The following is a 26,315-nucleotide window of genomic DNA, read 5'->3' as shown; positions in this document are numbered from 1 at the left end:
TATTACTGCAACTCTAAGGCTTACATCTAAGCCCTTCTGTTGTAGCTCTGTCTGAATGCTTTGGGTCATTGCTGTAAGGTGAACCTGTTCCCAAAGTCTTTTGCAGCTTTTATCAAGTTTTGTTTCAGAATTGCTCTGTGTTTAGCTCTATCCATCATGTCAGAACTGCTTCCCTGTCTATGCTAAGGAAAAGCATCCCTATACTAGGTTGCTTGCACTTCTACTAGTGTTCAGGGTGCTTAGGGGTGTTTTTATTTTTCACACATGGCTTTTTCAATATAACAAACTCTTATGCACTATTTTCTGTTGGTCTCAGACAAATCTTAAATTTTTGATCTACACTATTAAACTAACAAGTAGCCAATAACAAGATGGGATGATGGTTTTACACTGTAAATTTTATGTACCAATAAATGGTATTTTTAAACCTTTATACACTGATAACATGAATTTAAAACAATATATCTATCATCCAAATCAAGTAAAGTGGTAAGCTTTCATCTGGTAAGAACTAGTAATGTTATTTTTTATAGTAATTTAACCAAATTAGTATACCTTATGTAAATCTTCCTATTTTTATAACACGTTCAGATATATGGAAATTTTATATTAATTTCAGCTAAACTGAACAATTTATGTAAGATAACAAAACCATAACGAATTAGGAAATACAATGAATTCTTCCCCAGTGTAATAAAAAAAATACAGATTTAGATAAAGCAGATGTTGGCATCACTATTATCCCCTCTAAAAATGGTTAAAATGCTTAAAAGATTATTCCGTACTGTTCAGCATCTTGAAAGTTACTTGTTATTCCTCATTTGCCTGCTAAACAACTTACTTAAGTTGAGGTCTTAGTGAATTTGACTCATATGCTGTTAATGCTTGTGTGCTTAAAAAAAGAAAGTGTTTCACAGCATTGTGCAGAGTTAGAAATTTCATTGTGACAAGAGTGATTTAAAATAATGAATAAACTACAAACTGAGACATCCTCTCCAAGCCTTTTCGTCTTATGAGTATGAGTATATTAAGTGAAATAACAGCTGTCTAATCAGTGTGATGACATGCTCCCAGGCATGTCAACAATTACTGATATGCTGACAGCAGCGTAGTACCACATCCTGTATCATGTCCTGTCATGAGCCTGGACAACATTCACTGTGATGGCAGGATGTTTTTGTGGGATCAGCTCTATCACTTTTGGATAACAGGGCTTTGCCAGAGATTTCAGTGTAAGAGAATAAACATCTGTTCAAAATCCAAGAAAGTATCCGTCAGTAGCATGACAGCAGGCCTCAGTGTCATGGTTCCTCTCAGCCTCACGAGGCTGACACGTTCACAGAAGGATGTAAACAAAAAAGGCATTAGCATTGCTTTTATTTTACTGAAATTCTGTGAGTGTCATACCTTTTTTGATGGAAGCAAGTCAGTGGTTGTCAAGGAGATTTATTCTTATTTCATTCTTTATATTAAATATAAAATGATTCATACTTATCAGTTTTAAATAGATCGACATTCATATTGCCTATGATGTGAAGCTGGACCTGTACTCAACACCACTGATGACTAATTAATAATAAAAAAATACAAATCATTTATTCGTTTCATCCCCCATTAGAGACTGGTGCTTTTTTGGACTTTCCCTTCAATATTTTTGGTTGCTTTAGAATATCACTGACAGTAATGTGATTAAAATTCCATGGCGTTAAGCTTTATACCTTTTTCTCCATTTTTTTAGACTTCTCCATCTGCCTGTTCCCCTTGTGAATGACTCTCTTTTTTTATGTTTGCAGTCCCTCTCTATACTATTTTTAATCCTATGTCAATCAAATATTCATGTAGAAAGAGGTAAGACTCCCTCTGGCTTACCCCGCTTACACAATTTGTTCTGCTTTGTGACGCAAAGACATCCACAAAAACCCACATCCACAGTCATTGTGAGTCATTTAGAGAATAGACACTCCATCATTACTTACAAGATAATTTAGAAACATTACAAGTGGTTTTAACACTTTTAACATTATAACTTGTTTTTAATTATTACCTAATTTGCATCCAAGAGATATAATCCGTTTCAGCCTGTGGAATTCCTTCTCCAAACATAAGTGGAATAGTATGAGGAGTCTGATAGTTTGTGAAGCAGGATCTAATATGCATTATGCATTTCAAAGCTTTGAACAAAAGATAAGCTACTCTGAATTTGTATAATGCAGTTGAAAGAGATTTTCTAATGCACTTCTACACTTGTAACACTAGTAAAGCAGTGCTGCTCTCAGCAGATATTTCCTTTTAGAAACTATTCGCTCTGCATTCCTCTGCTCTTTTATCCATGGACCACAACATGTAAACTACATAATTTCCCATTGGCCGAGACAAGGAAACAGCAGTGTCTAGTCAACGAGATTGATGTATATATTTATACCTCATATGGAGCCAGATTCCTGCCGACTATGGTGACGCACAAAGCTAAAAAGGTCCCATTTCCTGGCCCCACTCAGGAAGCAAAGGAAAGACCTTGGCTCCAACGAGGTTGTGCAACTGGGCTTGTGGACACTTAACCATAATAACTTTTTTTTTTTTTTCAGAGTCAGAGTCCCTGCTCTAAAAAAATAGATGAGGGGTTTGGGAGGGATAGGATAAAGGAGTGGAGAAGAATGACAGGGGAACACGATGATTTGAAAACACTGAGCAAAATCTTTTTTGCTGTGGTTAAGTGAAGAAAATTAATTGCTGTATTTATGTTGTGCTTCGCAGATAATTAATTCCAAAATCAAAACGGTTGTTAAACAACCAAATGTTTTCGAAGAAGATGTCCCTGATAAAAAAGAAAAACTGATCACCTGGGCAGAGGAGAGATTTGGTGGAGTGACATCATTCACTACTCTTCAAAATCCCTCACTTATCACACTGACAGAAGCAGATGGTAAGACATATTCTGTTTATCTTTGTATGGGTCTGAACAACTTCTTGTCTGTGCACACTTGTCCAAATATTTTTCAAATGCATACATAGGCTATATGGACATAGGACTTTAATGAACCACACAGAAGAGCTTTAACAGACTATAAAAATAAAATCTGACTCTACCACCCTGGTCTCCCACCTCACAGAAGGAACCCCAGTGCTTGCTGCATGTCAACCGCATCATTATAACAATGAAGTGAGTCCCCAGCATCTCAGGGAAAATTTTTAAGGTAGCTTTTATACCACCTTAAACAACCGCTGACCTCATATTTTCTCCCTCTTGGAGAGCATAAGTACCTAATTTAGGAATCCTAAGAATTCTTTTCCCACCACCAAATCTTATTCTTAGTGCCGATTTAGTTCTGACATTTTTAATTGTCATGAGGAGAATGTGGGATAAAATTCCACAAAAAAACAATTCTGTAGAGTTTCTGCTCTGAGATGTGATTTCGTGTGTGGGTGATCTCCACATACATTAGCCTCCTCCTATAGTAGAGAAAACATTTAATTTTAGTTTACTGGCTTCTCTAAATTTCTCTCGGGGAGTGTGTTTACTCTGTCTTCGTTCAGTCCAAAAACAGTTTCAGCCTTTCCGCTGCACCTCTCTCTTTTTTAACATAGACCTTTTGTTTACCTTTGTTTTATTTGAATAGTTTTCAGTTTACACAAAAGGGGGCTCTAGTTATTGGTCACACCCTTGTATTCTGAAGCTTCCACCTAGGACTTGATAAGGTCAGACAGGTGTTAACTGTTAATCAATCAATGCCATAAGAGAGCTGATACACACTGGTGAGTAGTATGGTTTTAATTAGGTAAAATAGAGCCGCAGAAATGTTTATTACGCACACAGAAGCATGGCTTTGTTAGGTAAAACAGCACATTAGATTAAGTTGAAGTGTACAGTGGCCCTGAAGGGTCATCCAAAGGCCACCGTAGAAGTGTGTCAAAAAATTAAATAGACCAGAAATTATTTTCTTTGAGAATACAGGCCTTCTGCGTTTGTGTCATCATGTTTAGTTGATTGATTTCAATTGTTGTGTTTCATTGGACATTTTTGTCTAAGACTATTTTGAGAAACATTTTATTTGATCCATTCTGAGTTTCAGATCTTAAAAAATCTTTTTGTTTAAATGCCATTTTGAAATAAACATCTAGTTAGTTTCATGTCTTGAATCCTGGGTATGGGTAACTTTTAGTCATTAGTACAGGATTGGAAAAGTACCTTTAGATGGCTAGATATGATCTATATTATGGTAGTTGGTTTAATTATTGACATTTGAATAATTACATGAAAGCATAAATAGTAAAAATACTGTAAATTAGTCAATTATATTTGGCAAATTATAATATAGTTGCATGCTTTACAATGCTTACCTTTATTTACAGTACTAAGACTCAAGGATCAAAAAATGTATTCCAATAATTCACAATTTGTTTGTATTTTACTGGTTTTAGGGTTTTTACTCATATAAATGATAACAAAGATTAACTGAGTTGAGCCTATGTCTGCTTTCTTCCTGGGTCTTTCCAAGTTGGACTGGCATTGATTAGCAAATAAACTTGACGGTCTTTCTTTGTGTTTTCCTGTAATGGACTGTTGATTGGTTACGGCTTACCTTGCCTTTAATGGCTGATGGAATTTCTCATCATACTCTTGTCTTTTTTTTTTTTTTTTACCATGGGAAGATGTATTTTAATATTAAACATAACAAAGTTATTCAGTACAAATAATTATTTCTCAACAACCAGACATTTCAAAAATGTCCAAACTAGTTCTGTATAATAAGAGCAGAGACACAAAGTAAGGAAATATGTTATTCTTTAACAGTAGCATTTTGAAAGTTAAGGTGATAAAAAATTGGCCACTAATACGTAAAATGTATAGATTAAGGACATTGTGACAAGTTCTTGCCATCAGGGGTATCAGTGTGCAAACATATTTAAGAACAAATCCATCTTAAGGCAGTCTGATCCAAAGACAAGCTTTGTCTTTGCTGAATGTGATGACTGCTCTTTTTTATTCTCGTGGTACTATCTAAAGGGAAATTAGCTTAATCCCTTAATTTCTATCCTTCTCTAGTTCAGAAAGACACAGATCAATTGAGGAACTTAGTCTGAAAACCTCCTCTCTGAGCATCAGTCTCACCTACAGCACAATGCTAAATCAATCTAAGATACTGTCACCTGAATGAAACTTATAACTTTAGAATCTTTGCTGGTACTGCTTTAGCGCACCACTGACTTGCTCATTACAACCAATGAGCTATAACATTTAATAGGACGTCATTTTCTTCAATGATAACTGATTAACTTGGATTTTCCTTTTTTTTGTTTTATAGGAACCAAGCCAGGTTCTTCAAACTGTGTACTTGAAAATGAAGATATCACAAGAAAGAACTTCCTTGAGATTAAAACAAATTGGCACAAATCTTGCACCCCAGAGCCACAAAGCCTTGGTCATGATGAGATTCACGTCATAAACATCAAAGAGGAATCTGCTGTTCGGTAACCGTGATATTTTCAAGGAAGATAATTTTTACATTCATTGTTTCTTGGCAAAGATTTTATAATACTACTTTTTCGGTTTGGCAGCAATGTATCCTTGCTTGTTAAAACACAAGGGCTTTCTTTGTTCCTGAGAGGCCCTAAGGGCACGACATGGACATTCCTCAGGGAAGATTCTTGGAAGATTGGTGTAAGTTTCCATGTTACTTTTTATTACTTTAGATACGATCAGCATAGATGGGTGATGGAATTTCAGTTTTAGAAAACATTATACTTCAACTAGGCTCCTCCTCCTGCTCTTTTAATATTTTATCCACAATCTTAACCCCTTGAGGCTCATTGCTGCAAATGTTCAACAAATCCTTCGTATTACATACACAGCCAAGATAACATGTGGATTCCCTCAGTGCTAGTTACATTCAATGTGGACCAAGGAACCTTTGGCAAGCTCTTGTTTCTATTAGAACTCATCTCTAATGGTGTATGTTATCATTTGCCATTATGTAAAAATGTTAATCCCTTTTGCAACAGTTGTATTTATTTATTGATTGAAAAGAAAGTTTAAAAATTACAATTTGGCAACTACTTAAAGCCAAAAAAAGGCAAAAAACTGGCTAAGACTATTTAAGCATTGGGTAGGTGTGAAATCCTGGATGTGCCATTATAGACCCTAAGAATAAAAGACTAAGAATAGAAAGAATATCTAAAAAGATCTAAGAATAAAAACAAATTTGTGGTAAATATTTTTGAGGCAAAGTAGGTACTATCAAAGGTGGATCCTCAACTTTAGTGTTTACAGCTAGAATCCAATGATTAGGCATCAAATGTAAATGTAGGGATTGACTAAGGCCTGAACCTTCAGAAGGAAAATAAAGACAGTAACAAAGTCAGCGTTCCAGGACTAACTTCCCTATGGGATCTTGATAAAGTTATTATAGTGTTCAACTTGAAAACTGATAACTGCAACGGTGTCTTTGCAGGTCTACTGAAAATGTGATCAGACAGCTGTAGTTAATCCAGAGTGCTGCTGCCTATATTCATAAGGAAAAACAGAAAATAGAGCAAATAGAGGTTGTAACTTAAATACTTTAGTTAGTTTATAAATTACAGAATTGCTTGGCACTAAAAAGCATTAAAGACATGTTGTCAATATATAATTTTTTTTACTTTAAATTACCAAACAGGTACAGCATGCGGTTCTTATACTGCTTTTATCTGGAACTGACTCCCAGAAATTAGTTAATGCACTGAAACCCTGAGTTATTTGGAATTTGGTTAAAAAATCCAGTTTCTTTAGAGTTTTCTTTGTTTGTTCTTTTTAGATTCTTTTCTGGAATCTCATTAATTTAAGTTTATAGTCGAACTTCTCTGTACTGTACCTGTGTTTAAAATGTTACTACAGTGAAAAATTTTTTAAATGTCCATGTTCTGTCCACGTTTAGCCCTTTGAATAACCGCAAAACTCAAATGTTCTATACAATAAAATTTTTCTTGCCTGACACTAGGACACATTTCTGTCTCTTTGTAACAAGCTACAGTGCGTATAATACAGAACATTCAAATCACTTGCATCAGAAGATGCCTTTTCAGTGCTTGTTGAAATTCCTCGTTATTTAGTACTTAGGGTGACAATGGCGTAGGAGTTCAAACCGTCTCAGTCATTGTCCTTCGGCAAGACTCTTCACCCACATTCCCTACTGATGGTATTCAGAGGGCCAATGTTTGCGTGAATGACTGAATATAGAAAAGGTGCCGAAAAGTACAAGCATTTATTTGTAAGATGGTATTCTAGTATGAAATGATTTATTTTAATTCTGTCTCCTCTTCCTCTAGTCTAACAACGACATCCAGTTACCCCAAATCCTAGGGAGATACAAAGCTTCATATAATGGTACACTGAGTGGTGACAAGGCAGAGAACGTGCAGAGAATGGCTTTGGAATATTTTAAAGCCAGTTACTTCACAAGCTACAGTGAAATAGAACTGAATGCTCCGACCCTTTTTCTGGTGATTGGAAAACAAAACAATCTGACAGGTATAACTTTTAGTAATCACACTATTAATGAAAAAAAAAAAAAAACTGTAAAAGAATGCAGAAAGTATAAATGATCAAAGCTACAAAATGAATGTGGCACTATTTATAAAAAATGTATTTTTTTTTTTTAGAAACATCTACAGCTGAATTACCAATGATAAAAGAGATGACTCCAGCCACAACTGCTTCCACAAACAAGATGCCTCTGACGATGGAACTGTATACCTCCCCAGACTATCGCTTACCCTTAGACCCTGAAACCAGATTGCCAACTAACAAGAGGATTTATGCAGAGGTAGGATTGCATTTATACATATTTTTTTGCATTTCTTAACAAGCTACATTTACTCACTCATATCATACACCATTTTCTATCTTAATTGCCTGTATCAATTAAAACATCAGGAATACTCACAGGTACCTGTCAGCCGAGGCTCCAACCAAGATGTTTAGCAGAACATTTTATTGATTAAGTGTGACTGTAAATGGATGGATGGATGGATGGATGGATGGATGGATGGATGGATGGATGGATGGATGGATGGATGGATGGATGGATGGATGGATGGATGGATGGATGGATGGATGGATGGATGTGTGTGTGAAACCTAAATCTAAAATAATAGATTTAATAATTACTAAGTTATTAATTACTTAAGTTGCCTTTACCTAGATACTTTTTTACTCTGTTATATTCAATGCCCAGCCAGCTGAACATTGGATTATTATTGAATAATGTTCTGATAGTTTAAGATGTTTATTGCCCAACCCGGTAGGGGTGGTAAATATCTTATTTGATCTGATATTTTTGGGGCTGTCATAAATTGTCTAGGAAGACATGCCCTACTAGCTGTGTGTTAAAAAAATAAATGAAAGAGTGATTCAAACTCAAAACATGGTCAAACAGGTAATTATGCACATACATGGAATACATTCACGACACCTTCCTTTCAAAATTTAAGAGTTTATTGACAAAAATCGTTCAGCTCCAACTCAAACATATTTCAGTTAAAAACTATAAACTAGTTAAACTAAACTAAACTACTATGTACAAAGAGGAAGGGGAAAATGGTTGAAAACCATATTACAGTTTAAGATGGATTTTGTGTTTGAAAAACCAAAGTTAATCTGGAAGAATTTGGGATGTGATCAAATTTGCTTTTCACTAATCTAGAGAAATTGGAATGTTTTCAAACCAATTCACAATGCAAATCCATGAGGTGAATAAAAAATAATTTGGCCAAATAATGTTTTATTAAATGATTTGCTTAATCAGGAACCAGTAACCTTTAGTTAAATGATTCTTTACCTACTGGCGACCTGTCCAGGGTGTATCCCACCTCTCACCCTTAAACAACTGGAGATAGGCCCTGGAGATAGGCACCAGTTCTCAAGCTTCAACAACAGCTCAAAACATATTACTGTTGCACAGTGCAACATGCAATCCATCCAGTTAGCTTTGTCTTTACTCATCAGTAAACACATGAACTGATCAATCTCATAAAAAGAAATATTTGTTTGTTCTGTCCCGGATTGTGCCAGATCTGCAAATCTCTGTCCATGTCCATTTTGGAAGGTTTGACTTTCATCAAGTAGCAGCTTAGCAGCTGTTTTATGAGCAAAACTGCATCCCTTCTCCAGTGGGCATGTAAAGATAAAATATGGACATTGGTTCAAAATGTCCAAAATTATTATCATGGTTTATGGCACAACACATATAATTCTAAGATTTTACATAAAGACTCAACTTTAAGTGCATGTCTGTTAATGCTATAGTATTTTTCTCTTTGCAAATTGTGCATGCATGATGCAATATACTTTTATCCTATGTCTTTGCATTCGCCTTCAAATCTGACAGATTTACAATGGAGCTAATTTAATGGACCAATTTAATAACTCCACAGAGCTTCAGTTTCTAAACTAGCAAAACCCCATAAATTGGTAAAATAACAGACATCAAGTTCATATTTTGCTTTTTGCTCTTAGTTACAACAAAAATCTGATCATTTGGAAAAAAAAATATACATACAAGTATGTATGCACACAATGACATTGTCAGTGAAGTTACCTGTGAAACGACTTCCCACAGCCCGCAAACTGCTTGTTTTATAAGCCAAATGCTACACATGTAGGCATTTATACTGTGCATCTTCGTGGGAGTGAGGAGTACCAGCATGGTGGATGTTGACTTCACCTTTTACGGGCAATCAGCAATCTAGTGAATAAACAGAGATCAGTGGGTTTAGTTTAGATTAACGAAATAGATCAGCATTTCCTTTTATTGGGTACGTTTTATTGCTTTTAGCTTTTAATTGTGGACTTAAAAAGTTTGTAAGGCTGCTTCAAATTTTCACAGCAGGTATGGATCACCTCACATTTTCACACAGAGCTCATTCTTATACAGGTGCTGGTCATAAAATTAGAATATCATGAAAAAGTAGATTGATTTCAGTAATTCCATTTAAAAAGTGAAACTTGTATATTATATTCATACATTACATACAAACTCATATATTTCAGATGTTTATTTTGTTTAATTTTGATGATTACAAATGACAACAAATGAAAATCTCAAATTCATCATATCAGAAAATTAGAATATTGTGAAAAGGTTCAAAATTGATGGCCCCTGGTGCCACACTCTAATCAGCTAATTAACTCAAACCACCTGCAAAAGCCTTTAAATGGTCTTTCAGTCTAGTTCTATAGGCTACACAATCATGGGGAAGACTGCTGACTTGACAGTTGTCCAAAAGACGACCATCGACACCTTGCACAAGGAGGGCAAGACACAAAAGGTCATCGCTAAAGAGGCTGGCTGTTCACAGAGCTCAGTGTCCAAGCACATTAATAGAGAGGCGAAGGGAAGGAAAAGATGTGGTCGAAAAAAGTGTACAAGCAAGAGAGATAACCGCACCCTGGAGAGGATTGTGAAACAAAACCCCTTCAAAAATGTGGGGGAGATTCACAAAGAGTGGACTGCAGCTGGAGTGAGTGCTTCAAGAACCACCACACACAGACGTATGAAAGACATGGGTTTCTGCTGTCGCATTCCTTGTGTCAAGCCACTCTTGAACCACAGACAGCGTCAGAAGCGTCTTGCCTGGGCTAAAGAGAAACAGGACTGGACTGCTGGTGAGTGGTCCAAAGTCATGTTCTCTGATGAAAGTAAATTTTGCATTTCCTTTGGAAATCAAGGTCCCAGAGTCTGGAGGAAAAGAAGAGAGGCACTTCATCCACGTTGCTTGAAGTCCAGTGTAAAGTTTCCACAGTCAGTGATGGTTTGGGGTGCCATGTCATCTGCTGGTGTTGGTCCATTGTGTTTTCTGAGGTCCAGGGTCAACGCAGCCACATACCAGGAAGTTTTAGAGCACTTCATGCTTCCTGCAGCTGACCAACTTTTTGGAGATGCAGATTTCATTTTCCAACAGGACTTGGCACCTGCACACAGTGCCAAAGCTACCAGTACCTGGTTGAAGGACCATGGTATCCCTGTTCTTAATTGGCCAGCAAACTCTCCTGACCTTAACCCCATAGAAAATCTATGGGGTATTGTGAAGAAGAAGATGCAATACACCAGACCCAACAATTCAGAAGAGCTAAAAGCCACTATTAGAGCAACCTGGGCTATCATAACACCTGAGCAGTGCCACAGACTGATCGACTCCATGCCACGCCGCATTGCTGCAGTAATACAGGCCAAAGGAGGCCCAACTAAATACTGAGTGCTGTACATGCTCATACTTTTCATGTTCATACTTTTCAGTTGGCCAACATTTCTATAAATCCTTTGTTTTTATTGGTCTTCAGTAATATTCTAATTTTCTGATATGATGAATTTGAGATTTTCATTTGTTGTCATTTGTAATCATCAAAATTAAACAAAATAAACATCTGAAATATATGAGTTTGTATGTAATGTATGAATATAATATACAAGTTTCACTTTTTAAATGGAATTACTGAAATCAATCTACTTTTTCATGATATTCTAATTTTATGACCAGCACCTGTACATTCCAAGTGCAGGTTTTTTTGTGCAAAGACACGCTAGAGGCCCCTGATCTCACTGAAATGCTCTTTAGGGACTCTTAAAAGTCTTAACACACAAGAAACCTCCCAACATCCTTCTGTTAAATAATTCTAAAAAGTGTCTCTCCTAAGAGATTTTAGCCAAAAAGAGTAAACATAGCTTAAATATTGAGGGATATAAAAACATTCCTTGAATAAGAGAACCAGGTCTTGTTGATATCCCTTCTTAAAGGAGTAAAATAAGAGTTTTATTTTTTTTTAAGTATTTCCATCTAAATTCTCAAGATAATTAAAATAATATTGGACATCCATCTGTATCCAGTATCCAATATCCAGTTCTTAAATAATGATATTTAATGTAATTTATATCACTTCATACAACTTCAGCTAAAAAAAAGTCATCATATTTGCATTCATAATTTAGACTTTAGATGCAAGTTATGATAGGCTTCCTTCTGAACCTTAGTTATTGATCAAATTATCTAAATTCTCTTCATTATATCCTCACAATAGTTAAGGAAAAATGCTTCTAAAAAGTTGGTTTTAGAAAAAATGAACAGATCTCTTTTGACAGCAAATTACTGGTTGTACCATTAGTAATTAGATATCATGTGCTATGATGGATGTTTCACTGATCGTTTCTCCAGTAGTCATCAATAAAATGTTCCATATAGAACTGTATTATGAAGACTAGGCGAGATGTGTAATCAGCACCACTTCTTTGGATATTAACCTCTTTATACAACTGAAGAAGTGAGATAAACTAATTTATTCGTGTCCAACTTAGAAAGGTTTTGCTTCAGCAAATTAAAAGCAGTTCAGTAGAAATGCAACAAATAGTTTAACACCACATTGCTATGCTTTTAATGGAAGCAGATAAAATGGATCATGATGATAGATGGTGGTTAATGTTCTGTTGGTAGGGTGACTTTTTAAAAGTAGAAATAAGTTTTGTTGTTTCAAAGTGAGGAAATTCAGGTGTGTCAGTGGCAAACAATTGGTTAACTGAACACATACAGGTATACACTGGACTAGAAAAGCTATGAAAAAAACAGAAAATCAAAATCTAAAAGATTATACTAAAAAGGAAAAAAAAATATTCCAAACTCAGAAAAGAACAACATGGTGTAGTTGTTAAAAACGGCACATTTAAGACAAAAAAAGGAAACAGCCCAGATACAGAATTATATTAACTCAATATGACAAAGAATGGTTTTATTAATCTACTAATCATTTTTCAGAGAGTAGACAACGTTGCTGCTAGCAGTATAAAATACTGTAGTCCTCTTTTGCCCATATGAGTGATTTTCCCCCCTTTCAGTTTACTTAACATCCTTTCTTTTCCTTGCAGATATCTGGACATGCTATAGGGGATATAAAATTGACCCTCAAGGTGAATAGCTGCATCATGTGCTCCAAGGCCTCCTGCTCTGTAAGGAGAGAGCTCCCTTTCATTCTAGAGGCCTGCTCTGTAGACTCCTGTCACAACAGTGCTCGTCTCAGCTTCTCCTTGGATCAGCTACAAGAGGTGACATCCACAACGTGGGATCTCGAATGCTCTGTTAACGTCTGCTTCGGTCCGGTGGGTACTTGACTAAGAGATTTCTTAAATCTAATTGATTTCCCTCTGAAACCTTGGAGTCTGAGATTTTACATACAATGCATCATTATTAAAAGAAATTCCAAAGGAAATGTAACCTAAGGAAAAATATTCTCATTTTCAGTTGGGGAGTATTTTAGTGTTAAGAATAATCCACATATGATAGAAGGAAGGATTATTCTCTTTTTAGGCCTTTTTGATTTTTAACATTGCAAATGAAATGTAGCTTTATAAAACTCCAAACATGCTATTTAAATTGTAGCTACCCTTGTCCGTTCACTTTATCCCCAGTTTGGTTTTACAGTTTACGGTTTGTCTAGGGTTATTATCCAAGTAATATGAAGCACTGCCCAGTGACATTTGCTGCACATGTTGGAATCCAGGCTGACAGTAAATCACTATGCACACACCAGGGTGCCTTTGGTTTCTGTCATATCATCAATATGTACTAACTAAGCTGCTGTTGCTGGCAGCCATGTTTTCACAATGACTCCACATTTTTAGGGGATGTTACTTCTCTGAGATCATGAGCCATTCTAAGCTGTATCTATATTTATTTTTTCTGGTTGCTTCCGATTTATTTGCTCCTGAAAGCCCGACCCCTTACAGTAGGTATGACATGTAAACCGCTTGCTTGGTCACGTTGTTCATATTATAGAAACTCCCTTAAATTTATTTTCATTGGTATTAAACTTGTAACTATCTACCACAGGAGATTAGGTATGAACATACTGCCTTTTTATGTCTGGTTTCCAACCTGGTGTCTTTGTAGAACCTCTCCCTTTCCAAAAATGGATTTTCTGCTTTCCTAAATCAATATTTGAAAAGAAAAGCAACTCCCTGCAAAAAATATATTTTCTTTATTAAAGCTTTCCTTTTTTGATAAGGAATTTTTTAAAGTAAGCACTCATCTAAAGCAGCACTTACTGTAAGAAAGGCATCCAACTTAATACGAATTATCGTTTTTTTGTTTTTTTTTGACAGACAGTGGTTGATAACTCAAAAAAAAAAAAAAAACGTGTCTATTTTGCTTTTTTCTGGCCGGATAAAATGCAGTCATGTCTCAGTATGTCTTCCAACATCTTCCTGCTTTCGCCGCATTTGTTTTAAACACACCGCCCATGCTAAAAATAACTATCATTGAGTCTGCTTTATATCCATGTTGTGACGTTGTCAGCACAAGCTATTAATGCTTAGTATGGTGTGTTCACTGATCTGAGAAAGAATGAATTGTTGTTTGCCACCAGCTGGTCACCAGTCATGGACAACAATCATTTGATTTGGGTCACGCTCCAAATGTTATTAATGGAATCTTCTTTAGCAAAGAAATAGTCCTAGTCTTCACTGTAACCTTCCATCCTGGGTGTTTTGTTTTCTTTTTTTCATTTTTTTGCGTGAGAATTATATGTTCTATGATTTAGCCTCTTTGTATTTATTTATCTATTTTTTTTTTTTTTACAAAAATCTTGTTACTTAACACAGTTCTGTTTCAGTTACATTAATATCTCTCATTACATTAATAGCTCAGTATGCTTTGAATTTGAAAAATAACTATATATATATACTTTTTACATATATTTATCATTTTTGTTATCGTTAATAATTTTTTAATTTCTGCAAATTTTACAACATATAGTGGGAATAACTTTTGGATTTTTTTTAACTTGGTTTCATTTGTTCTTTTTATATAACCCACAGCATTGTTTGGGAGTAGAACGAGTGAAGAGGAATCTGGAAGTAATACAGTCATGCCAACCACCAGGTCAGTAATCTTTTTTTTTTTTTTTTTTTTTTTTTATATATAATACCCTGAGTTAATTTTCAGAAAATTCTAATCCAAAAAGAAAAAGTTACTCAGCTAAATCTTAAATGATAAACTTATCAAACTATCATACAAAGAACTACAACCTGTATATTACCTTTCATGCCTACAGAAATTAACTACTAATCAGTCAGTCGGTAACTGACCTGTGCTGCCTGCTTTAAATTTTTATTATAGTTTCTTACAGCACACACTGGATACTGCCCGGGAGGTTGTCATAGCAGTGAACACAGGATATTCAGTGAGGCCAGTGAATGGTTGTAGGGCGGGGCCTTGTCCTTAAGGAAGGTCTGCAGGTTGACCTCGTGGCCACAGCTACACATAACAGCTCTCAGGAGAAAAAGCAGCTGGCGGGGGGTAAAATGCTTTGTTTTCAAAAAGTCTGACTATATTATTGAAAAACCAATCGACAGGTTGGACTCACTAATATATATTTTGTAAAATAAGAGATAAAATAAATTTTAACTTGATAAATCTCTAAAAACAGCACTGAACTTGTAATTTAGCTGTTTTTTAAACACTTGACCTTTTTGTTTTTAACAAAAAGTCATCTTTTGATACATATTGCAAGTCTGAAACTTAATTAACATAATACATTTTTTGACACTGCTTTTTTCCTGCTTTTTTTCAGTTCAATAAAATACCACAACATTTAGTTAGTGATACGTTTCATCTATGAATATCATTTTGTGTCAGACAATATCTGGCTTTATACATAAAACTTTAGCGTACAATATACTCCCATCTTTGTCTTGTTGTTTCAGTGGAAAACCTGTTGCTTTAATGTCAGTGTTGCACTGGAACTCATACTAGCTTCTTTACCATTGTGATGGTGAAAAAGGCTTGGGTTCTAAGTAGTGAATCAACATTTAATCATCAAAGTAATGTTGAGCTACAGAACAGTTTGTAAGCCATACACAAGGTTTTGATTGTTACAAAACATCCATGTGTACTTTGAGCTTCCACGCCTTTTGGTCTATTGAAAAATCTTTTATTGTTAATGTAAAAATATATCCTAACAAACAATTTATAGATGTGTGGGATTCCAACATAAGTAATTATAATAAGTAATTAACGTCCTGTGATTGCAAAACGCATGTGCCACCATTTAATTTCCTCACATATAACAATTTAGGTATATATGTCTTTTGTTTTTGTTTATTTAAAATTAATAACAATCAATAATCTTGGTTTCCCTGTATAAATGAAGGTATGTCAGAGAAAAACTACTTTTTTTCCCTTTAAACTGTGGAAATCTGACAAGCTTAGTGATGAAGATGGAATAAGAGGTATAAATAAGCGTAAGGCATCAGGCAGCATTGTTTTTCAAGCCTTTATCAAGCAGGACTGAGTGTGCTATTCAGCAATCCTTCCTGTTTGCTCGTTTTTATACTGGGGCAGGGAGTCATGATGCAGGCCTGCTGTCTCTCCATACCTCCCCACCTGCACGGCAGCTTCTGTTTCCTGCTGCTGTTTTATTCAGCTTTGCTGTCAAAGGATTGCTTATACAAACTAGCAGAGCCAATGACTGGAGAAAACAAGTCTCTTAGGAAGGCCCCCTTAAGATGCTGTGATGCTCTTTCCCCATTCATGGTCAAAGAATGTTCCTTTGCAGCCTGATAGCGTTGGACTGCAGTCCGTATAAAAGGCCACCAGATGTCCCCGTTTCAGTGCCCTGAGTAATTTAAGATAGACTCTTAGCGTTTATGTTTGCATATTCTATAAGAGAGCAAATATTATTGATATATATCTGCTAATGAAAAGAATGATATCTGCTCACTCCAGCATATTTCCACACTATCTTATTTTAAATGCACCTGGTGTGTTGGGTAGAGGTATGTTTTCTCAAAAAACCTTTTTCTCTTTCCCCTGTGTACCCCCCTCAAGGCTATATCAGTGCATGTGAGCTGTGTTATATGAAATCTATCGCAAAACTTTACTTAGCTTGTTCCAGCAGGAAACAGGAGGCGGGCAGAGGGAGGTGAGAGAAACTCATGCACAGGTGATGATTAGTTTCTTAGAAATGTTCTGCTTGCTTTGCAGAAGATCTCTACGCAGCACTGTAGAGAGAAAAAAAAAAACATCTGTTTCCACCGTCTCGATTTTCATACAATACAGAACAAGACTAGTGGCCCTGTTTTGCTGAAGATTTCTGACAGCTTACATGGTGCTGTTGTAAATTACAATTTTACAATCAATTCCTCTCAGTCAGACACAATAGCATATGAAAAACCAAACATTTCTCAATGTTAACATCGTCAAATTGAAATCATATGGTCACAAAAGGATGCAGGGACATCTAAGATCTTTCTTTTTTCCTACACAGATTAAAGTGGTCAATATTTTCTAATATGTTGCAGTTACAGATACAAGTCCTTTGGAATGAATATATCTAAGAGCCTTTTACCCCTACAAAGTGTGCAGGCTCAGATGGGCACATACTGTATAGAGCATTTGGTAGATCCAGCATCGAGTCTTAGTTCTGAATTTTGATTAAAATATGTTAGAGATGTAGACTTCTAAGTTTTCCATTTAACGGTATCACAAAAAATCATCATGCTCCCAAAACCTGTTTTTAAAGTGAAACTGTTTAAGGCTAGGATGATGTTAGTTTTTTAATACACATGCTGTTTTACAAGGTCAAGGTGTTTATTGTTGAACTAATCTGAACATATTTTTTCCCTCCTCTGTTATCTGTGGTTTCGATCTTGGTCCTCTTCAATCAAAATGAGTTTTGTGAAGCACATGAAAAAAAAGCTTAACTGATACTCCTACCTTACCTTTAGATTTCTGAAGGTGGTTTACAGGTCTCATGGTCCTTTTGGTGGACTCTGTAAAGAAGGGTATTGTTGCTCAGCTTGTCAATATGGATGGAGAGTAATGTCCTAATACATTTTCAGTACTGCCATATTTTTCATCTCTAATCTTCCTCCCAACTTTGTCCTGGACCTCTCATAGGGTGACGGACACCAGCTCATTGTTTTTTTTGTGATGCTGTTTAACCAAAATTATCCAAGAAACATCTAATGCCTTAATGAAAAATGCCAATTCAAATGTTGGCTTAGCTAAACAAAAATTTCTACTAGTGGCTGGCAATCAGGTTATAGATGTTTTTTTTTTTTTTTTTTTTTTTAAGGTAGTAATTGACCTCCCAAATGAAGGAGGTGGTTTAGGCGGATGGCTAGTGTTACTCACAAGTGTTACAAAAAATACAACTACTTTAACTATTTTATTAATTGGATGAATATCCTCTTTTATGTATTTCAAACATTATTTTTTTTTATATAATGTAAGGCACTGAGTTCGAGCCTTGCAATAAGTTCTTAGTTTATGATATAGTGTTAGTTCAGATGAACTCTTATTAATTTGTTAAAAAAAGAACTACACTGCACAGATAAACATGTATAGCTTCTGTTTGTCTAAGCCTTTTACTCACCTGTGGATTCATAAACTGACAGAACCCGGTTTACAACATACTATATTTTACCAAATAATTATATGACCACTATATCCCCATTTACACTACCCTTTTGAAACCGTGCCGAGAACAGCCCGAGCACTGTAACTGAGATAACTGTTGAGTGTAAATGGAACGCAACTGAACTAAACCATGCCAGACACAACCGAACCGTGCTAAATCTAGTACTAGTTCAACAGTAGGGCTTGGAACCGGTTCAGTTCTGGCTCGGTTCTCTGATAACAAAGAGCGCATGAGCAGACCATGTCATCTCCTATTTACAGTCATCTGACTCATTTTGCGGGTTTTCCACCGTATCCGGCTTTTTAATTAACAGATCTATTCACCTGTTCACAACACGAACTTCTTTTTTGCTTATTAACAATAAATGGTATCAAAAGAACATGGTGCGATCTGGGCTAATGCCAAGACTGAGGCTCTCAGTGAAATTCGGTCGGAGGAGGCAGATACGTTACTGAATGTTATGGGGGCGCCATTTTTGTTTGAGTAATTCCCGCCTTAAGAGCTCTACTGTCGTGGACCGCCGATAGGAGGCAGGGAGCCGTGTCAGCATAATGTGTAAATGGTCGTAAGCAGCCACGGTCGGCACGGTTCCAGTAACTGATCCAAGCTTGGTCCGAACGCGGTACGGATTGGTTTCAGAGGGGTAGTGTAAATGGGGCATATGGGGTAATCATTCAACGTTGATGCAACATTAGTCTTTTGACTTCTTTACTTGTCTTTGTTATGGCATTGTGATTTACTTTTTTATTTATGTTCTATTCATGTACAGCACTTTAAATAGTCTTGTAAATAAAATGTTCTCTCAAAAATGTTGCCTTCCCTTTAACATGTAAGAAAAATTAGTAAAGGGATATGCTACAGTAATGTGCCTGATCATAACACAGCAGGACACTTTGAATTTCCCACCATGGATCTCAGTGTATATGCAAAATTCAGAAAATACAGAGGGTATCGGAAGCAAAACACAGGCAAGCTTTAGACAAGATATGATGTTTCACTTAAGCCCTTACTTTTTATTTATATTTAGACCTAAGTAAGCTTTTTATGCATACATGTAAACATAGGATACACTGTGAATTCACACTCTAAGAATGGATTAGTTGGAAAAAAACAATTTAGTTAATTAAACAAATTTTTTTAAAATGCCCAATATATTGGTCAGATACTGACAAAACCATTGCTTTTGGATCGACCAATTTAATTGGTTAACCGACAGCCACTGAAAATGGTAACTGATAGTGTGTAATAGTATGCAATAGTGATTGACCTATAGAACGATTACATTGATATGTAAATGAAGCATGGACATCTTTGCTTTAACCTCTGTCATAACATCAGCATTAACTAGTTTTAAACTCCAGACTAGCAGTAACAATAGTGTTGGATGCAGGTTGCACGTTGCCCTGAAACTGTAGGGTTAAAGGTTCAAGCCCTGGTTCTGATGTTCAATGTTGTTAAACTAATTAACCAATATTTTGGTCAAAGTACCAATTTGTATTGGCTTGCCCTTATTCCAATATAGGTTGGTTAAAACACTACCAGAAGAGATTCGTTGCTTAAACCAAAAGATTACCAACGAGATTAGTAAAATTCAACATTTTTGGTTGTATTGACCAATCCGTTTTTGGGTGCAGTTTTATAACTTTATGAAAAGCCAACTGTAATACTCTTCTAACTTTATTTTGAGGGAATCACATCAGATACAACTTTACCAGCACATTTTATGAAAAATGTATGTGTAAAAATTGGATTACATTTGATCTTATAATGGCAGTGAAGATAATTTCCTTTACAAAGTTTTAACCAAAGCTTTCCTTGCTTTATTTTTTGTTTTGTTTTATTAACATTTCAGACCAGCCATGCTTTGATTTTGGCCTGTCCGGTGTTCTTGGCATCGCTTTTGGAGGGTTCCTGATTGGAGTGTTACTTATTGGAGCCCTGTGGTTTATCAAGATTAAAACAGGTAAATGCATGTTCTGTTTTAAGAGATTTCCAAATTATCAACTGAGCAAAACCAGATTACATGTAGGGATTCATCTGCCTAATTCTTAGGTCTTAGGTCATTTAATCATCCCATTAACTCTCTACCTAGCTTGAAAAAATATGCTTTGCAACATTTCCAACCATGTGTACTGTATGCTGATGAGACACGTCTCTACATTACTTTGTTGCCACATCACTAAAATCCCTTACTGTCTCTAAGTTAGTTTGTTAATAATATCAAATGGCTTAACAAGATTCTTCTCTTAGTACAGATGATGGAACACAAGGAAAATGTATCATATCTCAACTGTCCTTACAAAAACACAAACGGTCTTTGGAAAAAGATTTTAAAAAGTAGGTTCCATAATACTATTGTGCCAAAATAGAATTAATACACTTAAATACCCTTATATGAACCACTTAGACAATCAGTCATCAACTGAAATTACTTATTGTCCCAAAGACCAGAATAAATCAAGTGGAACATCATTCAGTTTATTGACTGAAAACATTATCAGTGCACCTTCCTCAGAAGGTTAAAATATTACTCATAACTGATCTTTTTTTAGTGTTAAAGTTGCTTTTTTAATGCTTACATTTCACTGATGTTAACAGTCATTCTTTCCTTTAATGGATACAGTGTTTCTACTATGAAATGACCAAACTGATTAGTATAGTGTTAAAATGGTCTATTTGTGTTTTATTCAGGATACCCAGCTGGACTGGGTATGAGATCAACAGCTGTCAATTTTCCTGGTGAGAAATGTTAACAGCTCTTTATCATTTTATTTTTGCTTTGCCCGTGGCAAGGATCTTATCAGCCTGTACCTTTTTTTTCCCAGGATGTCCCTGTTCAAGTGCAAAACGACAACCTGTTTCATCTAACCCATCTCCCTCTGAGAATAGCAGCGCAAATGCAAGCATCGGAAGCACCCAGAGCACACCGACCAGCAGCATGGCATGAAAACATTGCGGGTTTACCTGGCAGAGACACCAGTACTGCTATTTTATCTTGATGGGGTTTGTTTTTTGTGCCAGTACTTAAAAAATAATTCCCTTATACCCTGTCCTGTTAAAGTTGTGGTTTCAACAAACACAGCAGGTGGTTTTTGACATACTATGTCTAAAATGGATCTGGGAGTTTGTAGTTAGATATGGAAAAGAATAAAGGGTGAGTTATCAAAGTTTAAGGCTTGTAATGTTTTCCTTTGCAGTCTCTGTACGTTTAAATTCCTCAGACAGGATGTTACAGAGGCCAAACCAAAAAAACAAAAAAAAAAAAAAAACAAGAATTGGCTCCAAGCAACAGGAAAAACAAACCATATCCCCACAAGAGCTAACAGGAAATTCGCTGCATTCTTTCCAATGAATTGTGCTTGTGTGATGGGAGCACAATAATAGTTATCCAAGAGTCAAACTGGTCCAAAGACAGGCTTTGAAAAACACATAAATAGATGTCTTTTGAAAAATGACAAAAAAAAAACGTTTTTTTGGATTTTGTGCAAAGTTGATTCAGAGAAATTTGTCCACAACATCACTGAGATTGAATTTGTTTGCCTTGGCATTTCAGAATAAAAAATGGAATACTTCCTTTTATAATTTTTGATCAATTAGGAGTCCTAGGATCATGGTTTGATAGCTACCTCTAATTTAGTAGAAGTCTGGAGCTAAGGTAAGACTTAAAACTAGATTTCTGTAGTGAAGTTATTGTTTTTCTTTATTCTTTTTTGATTTACTTTAATTTCTTGCTACCTAATATTAACCCTTAAGTGGCCCTGTGGGTCATTTGTAGCTCACAAAATAAACATGGTGTCATTATCTTGTTATCCAGTGGATAAATAAGTGTCATCATATTGTTTTCCCTAGCCTTCATTTCATATTAGACTTGATGTGCTTCATCTACTAGTAATCTAACAAAACTATCCAAGTAATTATAAAAGAAGAAATTTATTGGAGACTAAAATGGATTTTTTTTGTATTTACATGATCGGTGAATGCTTCAAGTTAATTGCAGAGAACCCTTTTATTAAGATGTAGCTCAATAACCAGAGCTAAGTAATACATTAATAATCCTTCACCAAATTACTGCAAATCAATTTCCAGCAATCACACATTTGCTTGTTAATAACTAGCACCCATTCACCTTTATTTGTCATGAGGATTTTGCCTTCCAAATAGCATCTGCGTAAAATTTTAGTTAAATTTCCTTTGCAACTATGACAGAGAAAACCAGGTCTTTACATCACCTACAAATTTGCTGTATATGTTTTATGTCTGTGGAACAGACCTTTATATATTCAATTAAATATATAATAAGATTTGGTGATTGTATTTTTCTGTACAGATTTAAATACTAAGATATGACTTTTTTTTGTTTTAAATATCCCCTTTTCTTTATATTCATTTAGCTTTTATTCAGAATATAGCCAGCCCATGCTTATCCTTTCTGTTTTGCAGTCATTTGAGTTTAAAATGCTTTCTTTGAACTCTACTACACCTTTACTGTATGCATCATCGCTCCATTCAAAATTTGTTCGGAAAACTGTGACAACCTTGATGTCTGTTATAAGGTAACCTTCCATTTCTTTAGACTTATTTGCCTAATGAAAAGGTATTTGTCCCTTTTACAATGCAGTCCCCTTTTCTATAGGCATATCGTTTCAAAGTATCTCCTTTTGATTAGAATAAAGGTTATTGTACAGGTATACAGACAAGCAGATGGTTGATATTCTGGTATGAAAACTTTGAATATTAAGTTAAAAGTACAATGAAATTGCTTTTCCAAAACTGAAGAATAGATGCATAAATGTGTTTCAAGTTAACGACTGAATGTATCTTTTCATTACTAGTGTAAGTCAGTTTTGAATAGACCATTCAGACAGTAGCATCATTGTGTCTTTTCAATTGCTTCTGAACTTAGTTTAGGTTTTTTTTTTTTTTTTTTTTGGTTGAAATAAAATCCATATTATTGGCTCTATGAAAATACCCTGTTTTATTTGTTCTTGTTTAGCTATATTCTGACATGTTCCAAACCTACAGGTTTTGGGATATGTGTAGCATATTTTCCTCTTTTATATGTAAGTGCATTTACTTTCTTATTTCTAATTGTCTTCTTATGTTAAGACAGAACAAAGAGGGTCAGTACAAATTGCCACTTGAGAATTTGTGCAATATGGTTAGAGAATAACTTGTCTGTTATGTTTATATGTATTTTTTGTGTATGTAGGTATGGTATTATAGCCTTTCTTAAAATCATCTTTAGTCTGATTTGTTATTTGGAGCAAGTTCCGAAAAACAAGGCACAATACTGTAGGTATTTTATTTTTTAAATGTATGAATTTGACTTTTTCCACTTATTTGAGATGATGCATGTCACATCAAATGCAGCCAGGCTCACCCTGTTTGACCTTTTTCCTCTAAATTCCTCTGTGAGCCAAAAACATACCAAATATGTATAAACTGACATTATACTTTGCTCATTGTATATTCTCTAGACTGTGTGGTGGCGATGTCACGTCAGAATTTGATGACAGGATGTCTCACTATTGAGTGCATCCTGGAATACCATTCAGCATGCTGTTATCAGTGGGCTGTCCAGCCTTTATTTTTATTACTGACGTACATGTTTTGATATGACATGGAACATGGAAGCTGCCCGGGTTAAAGCAACCTTTGTATTTGTCACAACGGTGAAATTAAACAGCCTGTCAGTTCATCCACTTGTGTTTAACCCTGCAGTGTTATTTTTGTGCTCAAGTGGGCAGCCTTTTACCTTTTCAATATGATTAATTTGATGAGAATGAACCTTGGTAATAATTAGTAAATGTTTGTCTTTCTTTACCAAAATTCTTTGTTTTTAAAATAATCTTAATAAAGTAAATATGAGACATTTGTACTTCCTTTCTTATTTACTCTTGACATTATATTGTATAATTTGGAGCATTATGAATCTATAAGGTTGAATCAGATAGAGCAGCAATGCCGAATACACATTACAAGCCTAAAAGTACAGTGAAAGCACAGAAACAGCAAATGATACAACATACCTGAGCTGTAATTTATTGAGAAACAAATAATTACACTATCTTTTAACAATCATTTAATCCTAAAGCAGCAGTTTTCAGTTTATTCGTTGTCTTTTGGTACAATTGCAGGCAAATTTTCTAAGCCCAGTTCTTTCAGTAAGGTTCTTAACAATTTCAGTTCTTTCTGCATCCCAACCACCATTATCATCTATATAGGACCTTTAAACTGAAGGGAAGAGGGAATTCATTAAGACAAAATTATTGGCATTGTTTTAGGTAATCCGGATAGAAGAGACTCACACAACAGTCCAGTGCCTAGGGCTCATGTGGTGTGAATATACAGTTTTCATAATTACTGAATGTGGTCAATGTTTTATGGCTATAAGATTTTCAGTTTAATTTGAGTTCTATTTTTATGTTATAAAAAAACATGTAGACATAAAGATGAGTTTTGATTTACACTGACAAATTTAACACTTCAAGTTTTGTGCTGTGCATGTTTCAAGCTGTGCAAAACAAAAATACATTTACTAATGTAGCATGAAATCCATACAATCATTCTGATCTCACAATATGTGAACTGGAAAAAAGATTTATAGCTGAATTGAAGTAAAGTGTCTCTCTATATAACATTTTTTGTAAGATAATGAAAGTAAAGTTGGTTTTTCTTCATATCTAAAAAACTATTCTGGTTTTTGTGTTTTTACGCTCTTTTTAAGCTAATTTCATCAGTTTGTTTTGAATAGAGCAATGATACAAAACCAAAAATTGTTTATTGAACGTCTCTATCTCCAGAATAGGACGATGGAACCACTCAGCCAAGAAAAGCAGACATTGTTTGTGTTTCTGCCTCAGTGTATACTGAATGGTTTTCATCTCAGTGTACAAATCTGTTCTTGTCTGCAAAAGTATGCCTTATGAAGAGAGTGTTATTTGGGCTATGCATAAAGGATCCAACAATAGCCTTGGGGCAAAAGCAGCCATCACAGTACTTTCTGGCAAAATCAAGGTGTGAGAGGGTAACGGCTTCATGAAGTCTTTGTGTTTGTATGTAAATTTAAAACAAACATGTCAGTATACTACTCGGCACCAGGTTCCATGAATATATTTCCAAACAGAAAATAAATGTATTTACCTAGGATTTTCTTTTCCAGTTGTTGTAGAACACAGCTGTCAGCTTCGATGTTAAGTAAAAGGGACTGTTAAAAAAATGCAAGGCCAACTATCTACTACATTTAGTTAAATACAGATGTTGTAAGTTATTAGTTGGAATTCTGCTTCAAAAAAGATGATGTAAAATAAGATTAGTAAAGGCAGCATAGCCTCCTATATCAAAACTGTAAAAACCTTCTCAAGATATTCAAGTTTTTGCTTTTTTTTGGGACAAATTGATGCTACACTATGACAAAAGTTGAAATCAGAAGTTTATACACAAAATTATAGTTATGTTCTAAATTAAATGGTTTCCCTATTTTGTTTTAGAGATTTTATTGTATTTCTTTCTTCAAAGCCAGAAGTTTAAAGAATTCTTGAGTGTCAGGTAGAATTGCCTTTAACAATTCAACTATTTCTAAGAGTAGTTTGCTATAATTTCAGACCATTCCCCTTGACAGAGCTGTTGTTAATGATTAAAATTTGCAAAACCACTTCATTTTTTTTCTTCATGAAAACATGAAGTACAGGGATCCTACAGAGCAACTTGCAGTTTCTTTTTTATTAGTTTTGAAAGCCAAATAAAACATTTGCCTTTGGCCTCCATGGATTCATCAGATTCTCCCGAACAACAGAGAAAAGGTAAGGTGGCGCTCTGGATCTTAGACAGGAGCAGTGGGATGCAGCGAGAAAGACAGCAGTGAGAGAACCAGATA

General features: G+C 35.2%; 1 protein-coding gene across 1 annotated transcript in view; it reads left to right on the top strand.

Moving 5' to 3' along the window:
• eng (endoglin) overlaps positions 1-24,139 on the top strand; it is a 51,673-nt gene extending 27,534 nt beyond the window's left edge. The window contains exons 5-14 of the mRNA XM_038294974.1: positions 2,755-2,923; positions 5,304-5,469; positions 5,557-5,659; positions 7,303-7,504; positions 7,636-7,799; positions 12,888-13,118; positions 14,835-14,898; positions 20,292-20,402; positions 21,131-21,178; positions 21,265-24,139. Of these exons, the coding sequence (XP_038150902.1) occupies positions 2,755-2,923; positions 5,304-5,469; positions 5,557-5,659; positions 7,303-7,504; positions 7,636-7,799; positions 12,888-13,118; positions 14,835-14,898; positions 20,292-20,402; positions 21,131-21,178; positions 21,265-21,386 (1,380 nt within the window). The 3' untranslated portion in view covers positions 21,387-24,139. The remainder of the gene's footprint in view (positions 1-2,754; positions 2,924-5,303; positions 5,470-5,556; positions 5,660-7,302; positions 7,505-7,635; positions 7,800-12,887; positions 13,119-14,834; positions 14,899-20,291; positions 20,403-21,130; positions 21,179-21,264) is intronic.
• The last annotated feature ends 2,176 nt before the right edge of the window (positions 24,140-26,315 follow it).

This window comes from Cyprinodon tularosa, unplaced genomic scaffold, assembly GCF_016077235.1.
Source record: "Cyprinodon tularosa strain WSP-4 unplaced genomic scaffold, ASM1607723v1 ctg349, whole genome shotgun sequence".
Classification (NCBI taxonomy): domain Eukaryota; kingdom Metazoa; phylum Chordata; class Actinopteri; order Cyprinodontiformes; family Cyprinodontidae; genus Cyprinodon; species Cyprinodon tularosa.
The sequence above is the reverse complement of the archived record's forward strand: the minus strand, read 5'-3'. Positions and strand labels throughout refer to the sequence as shown.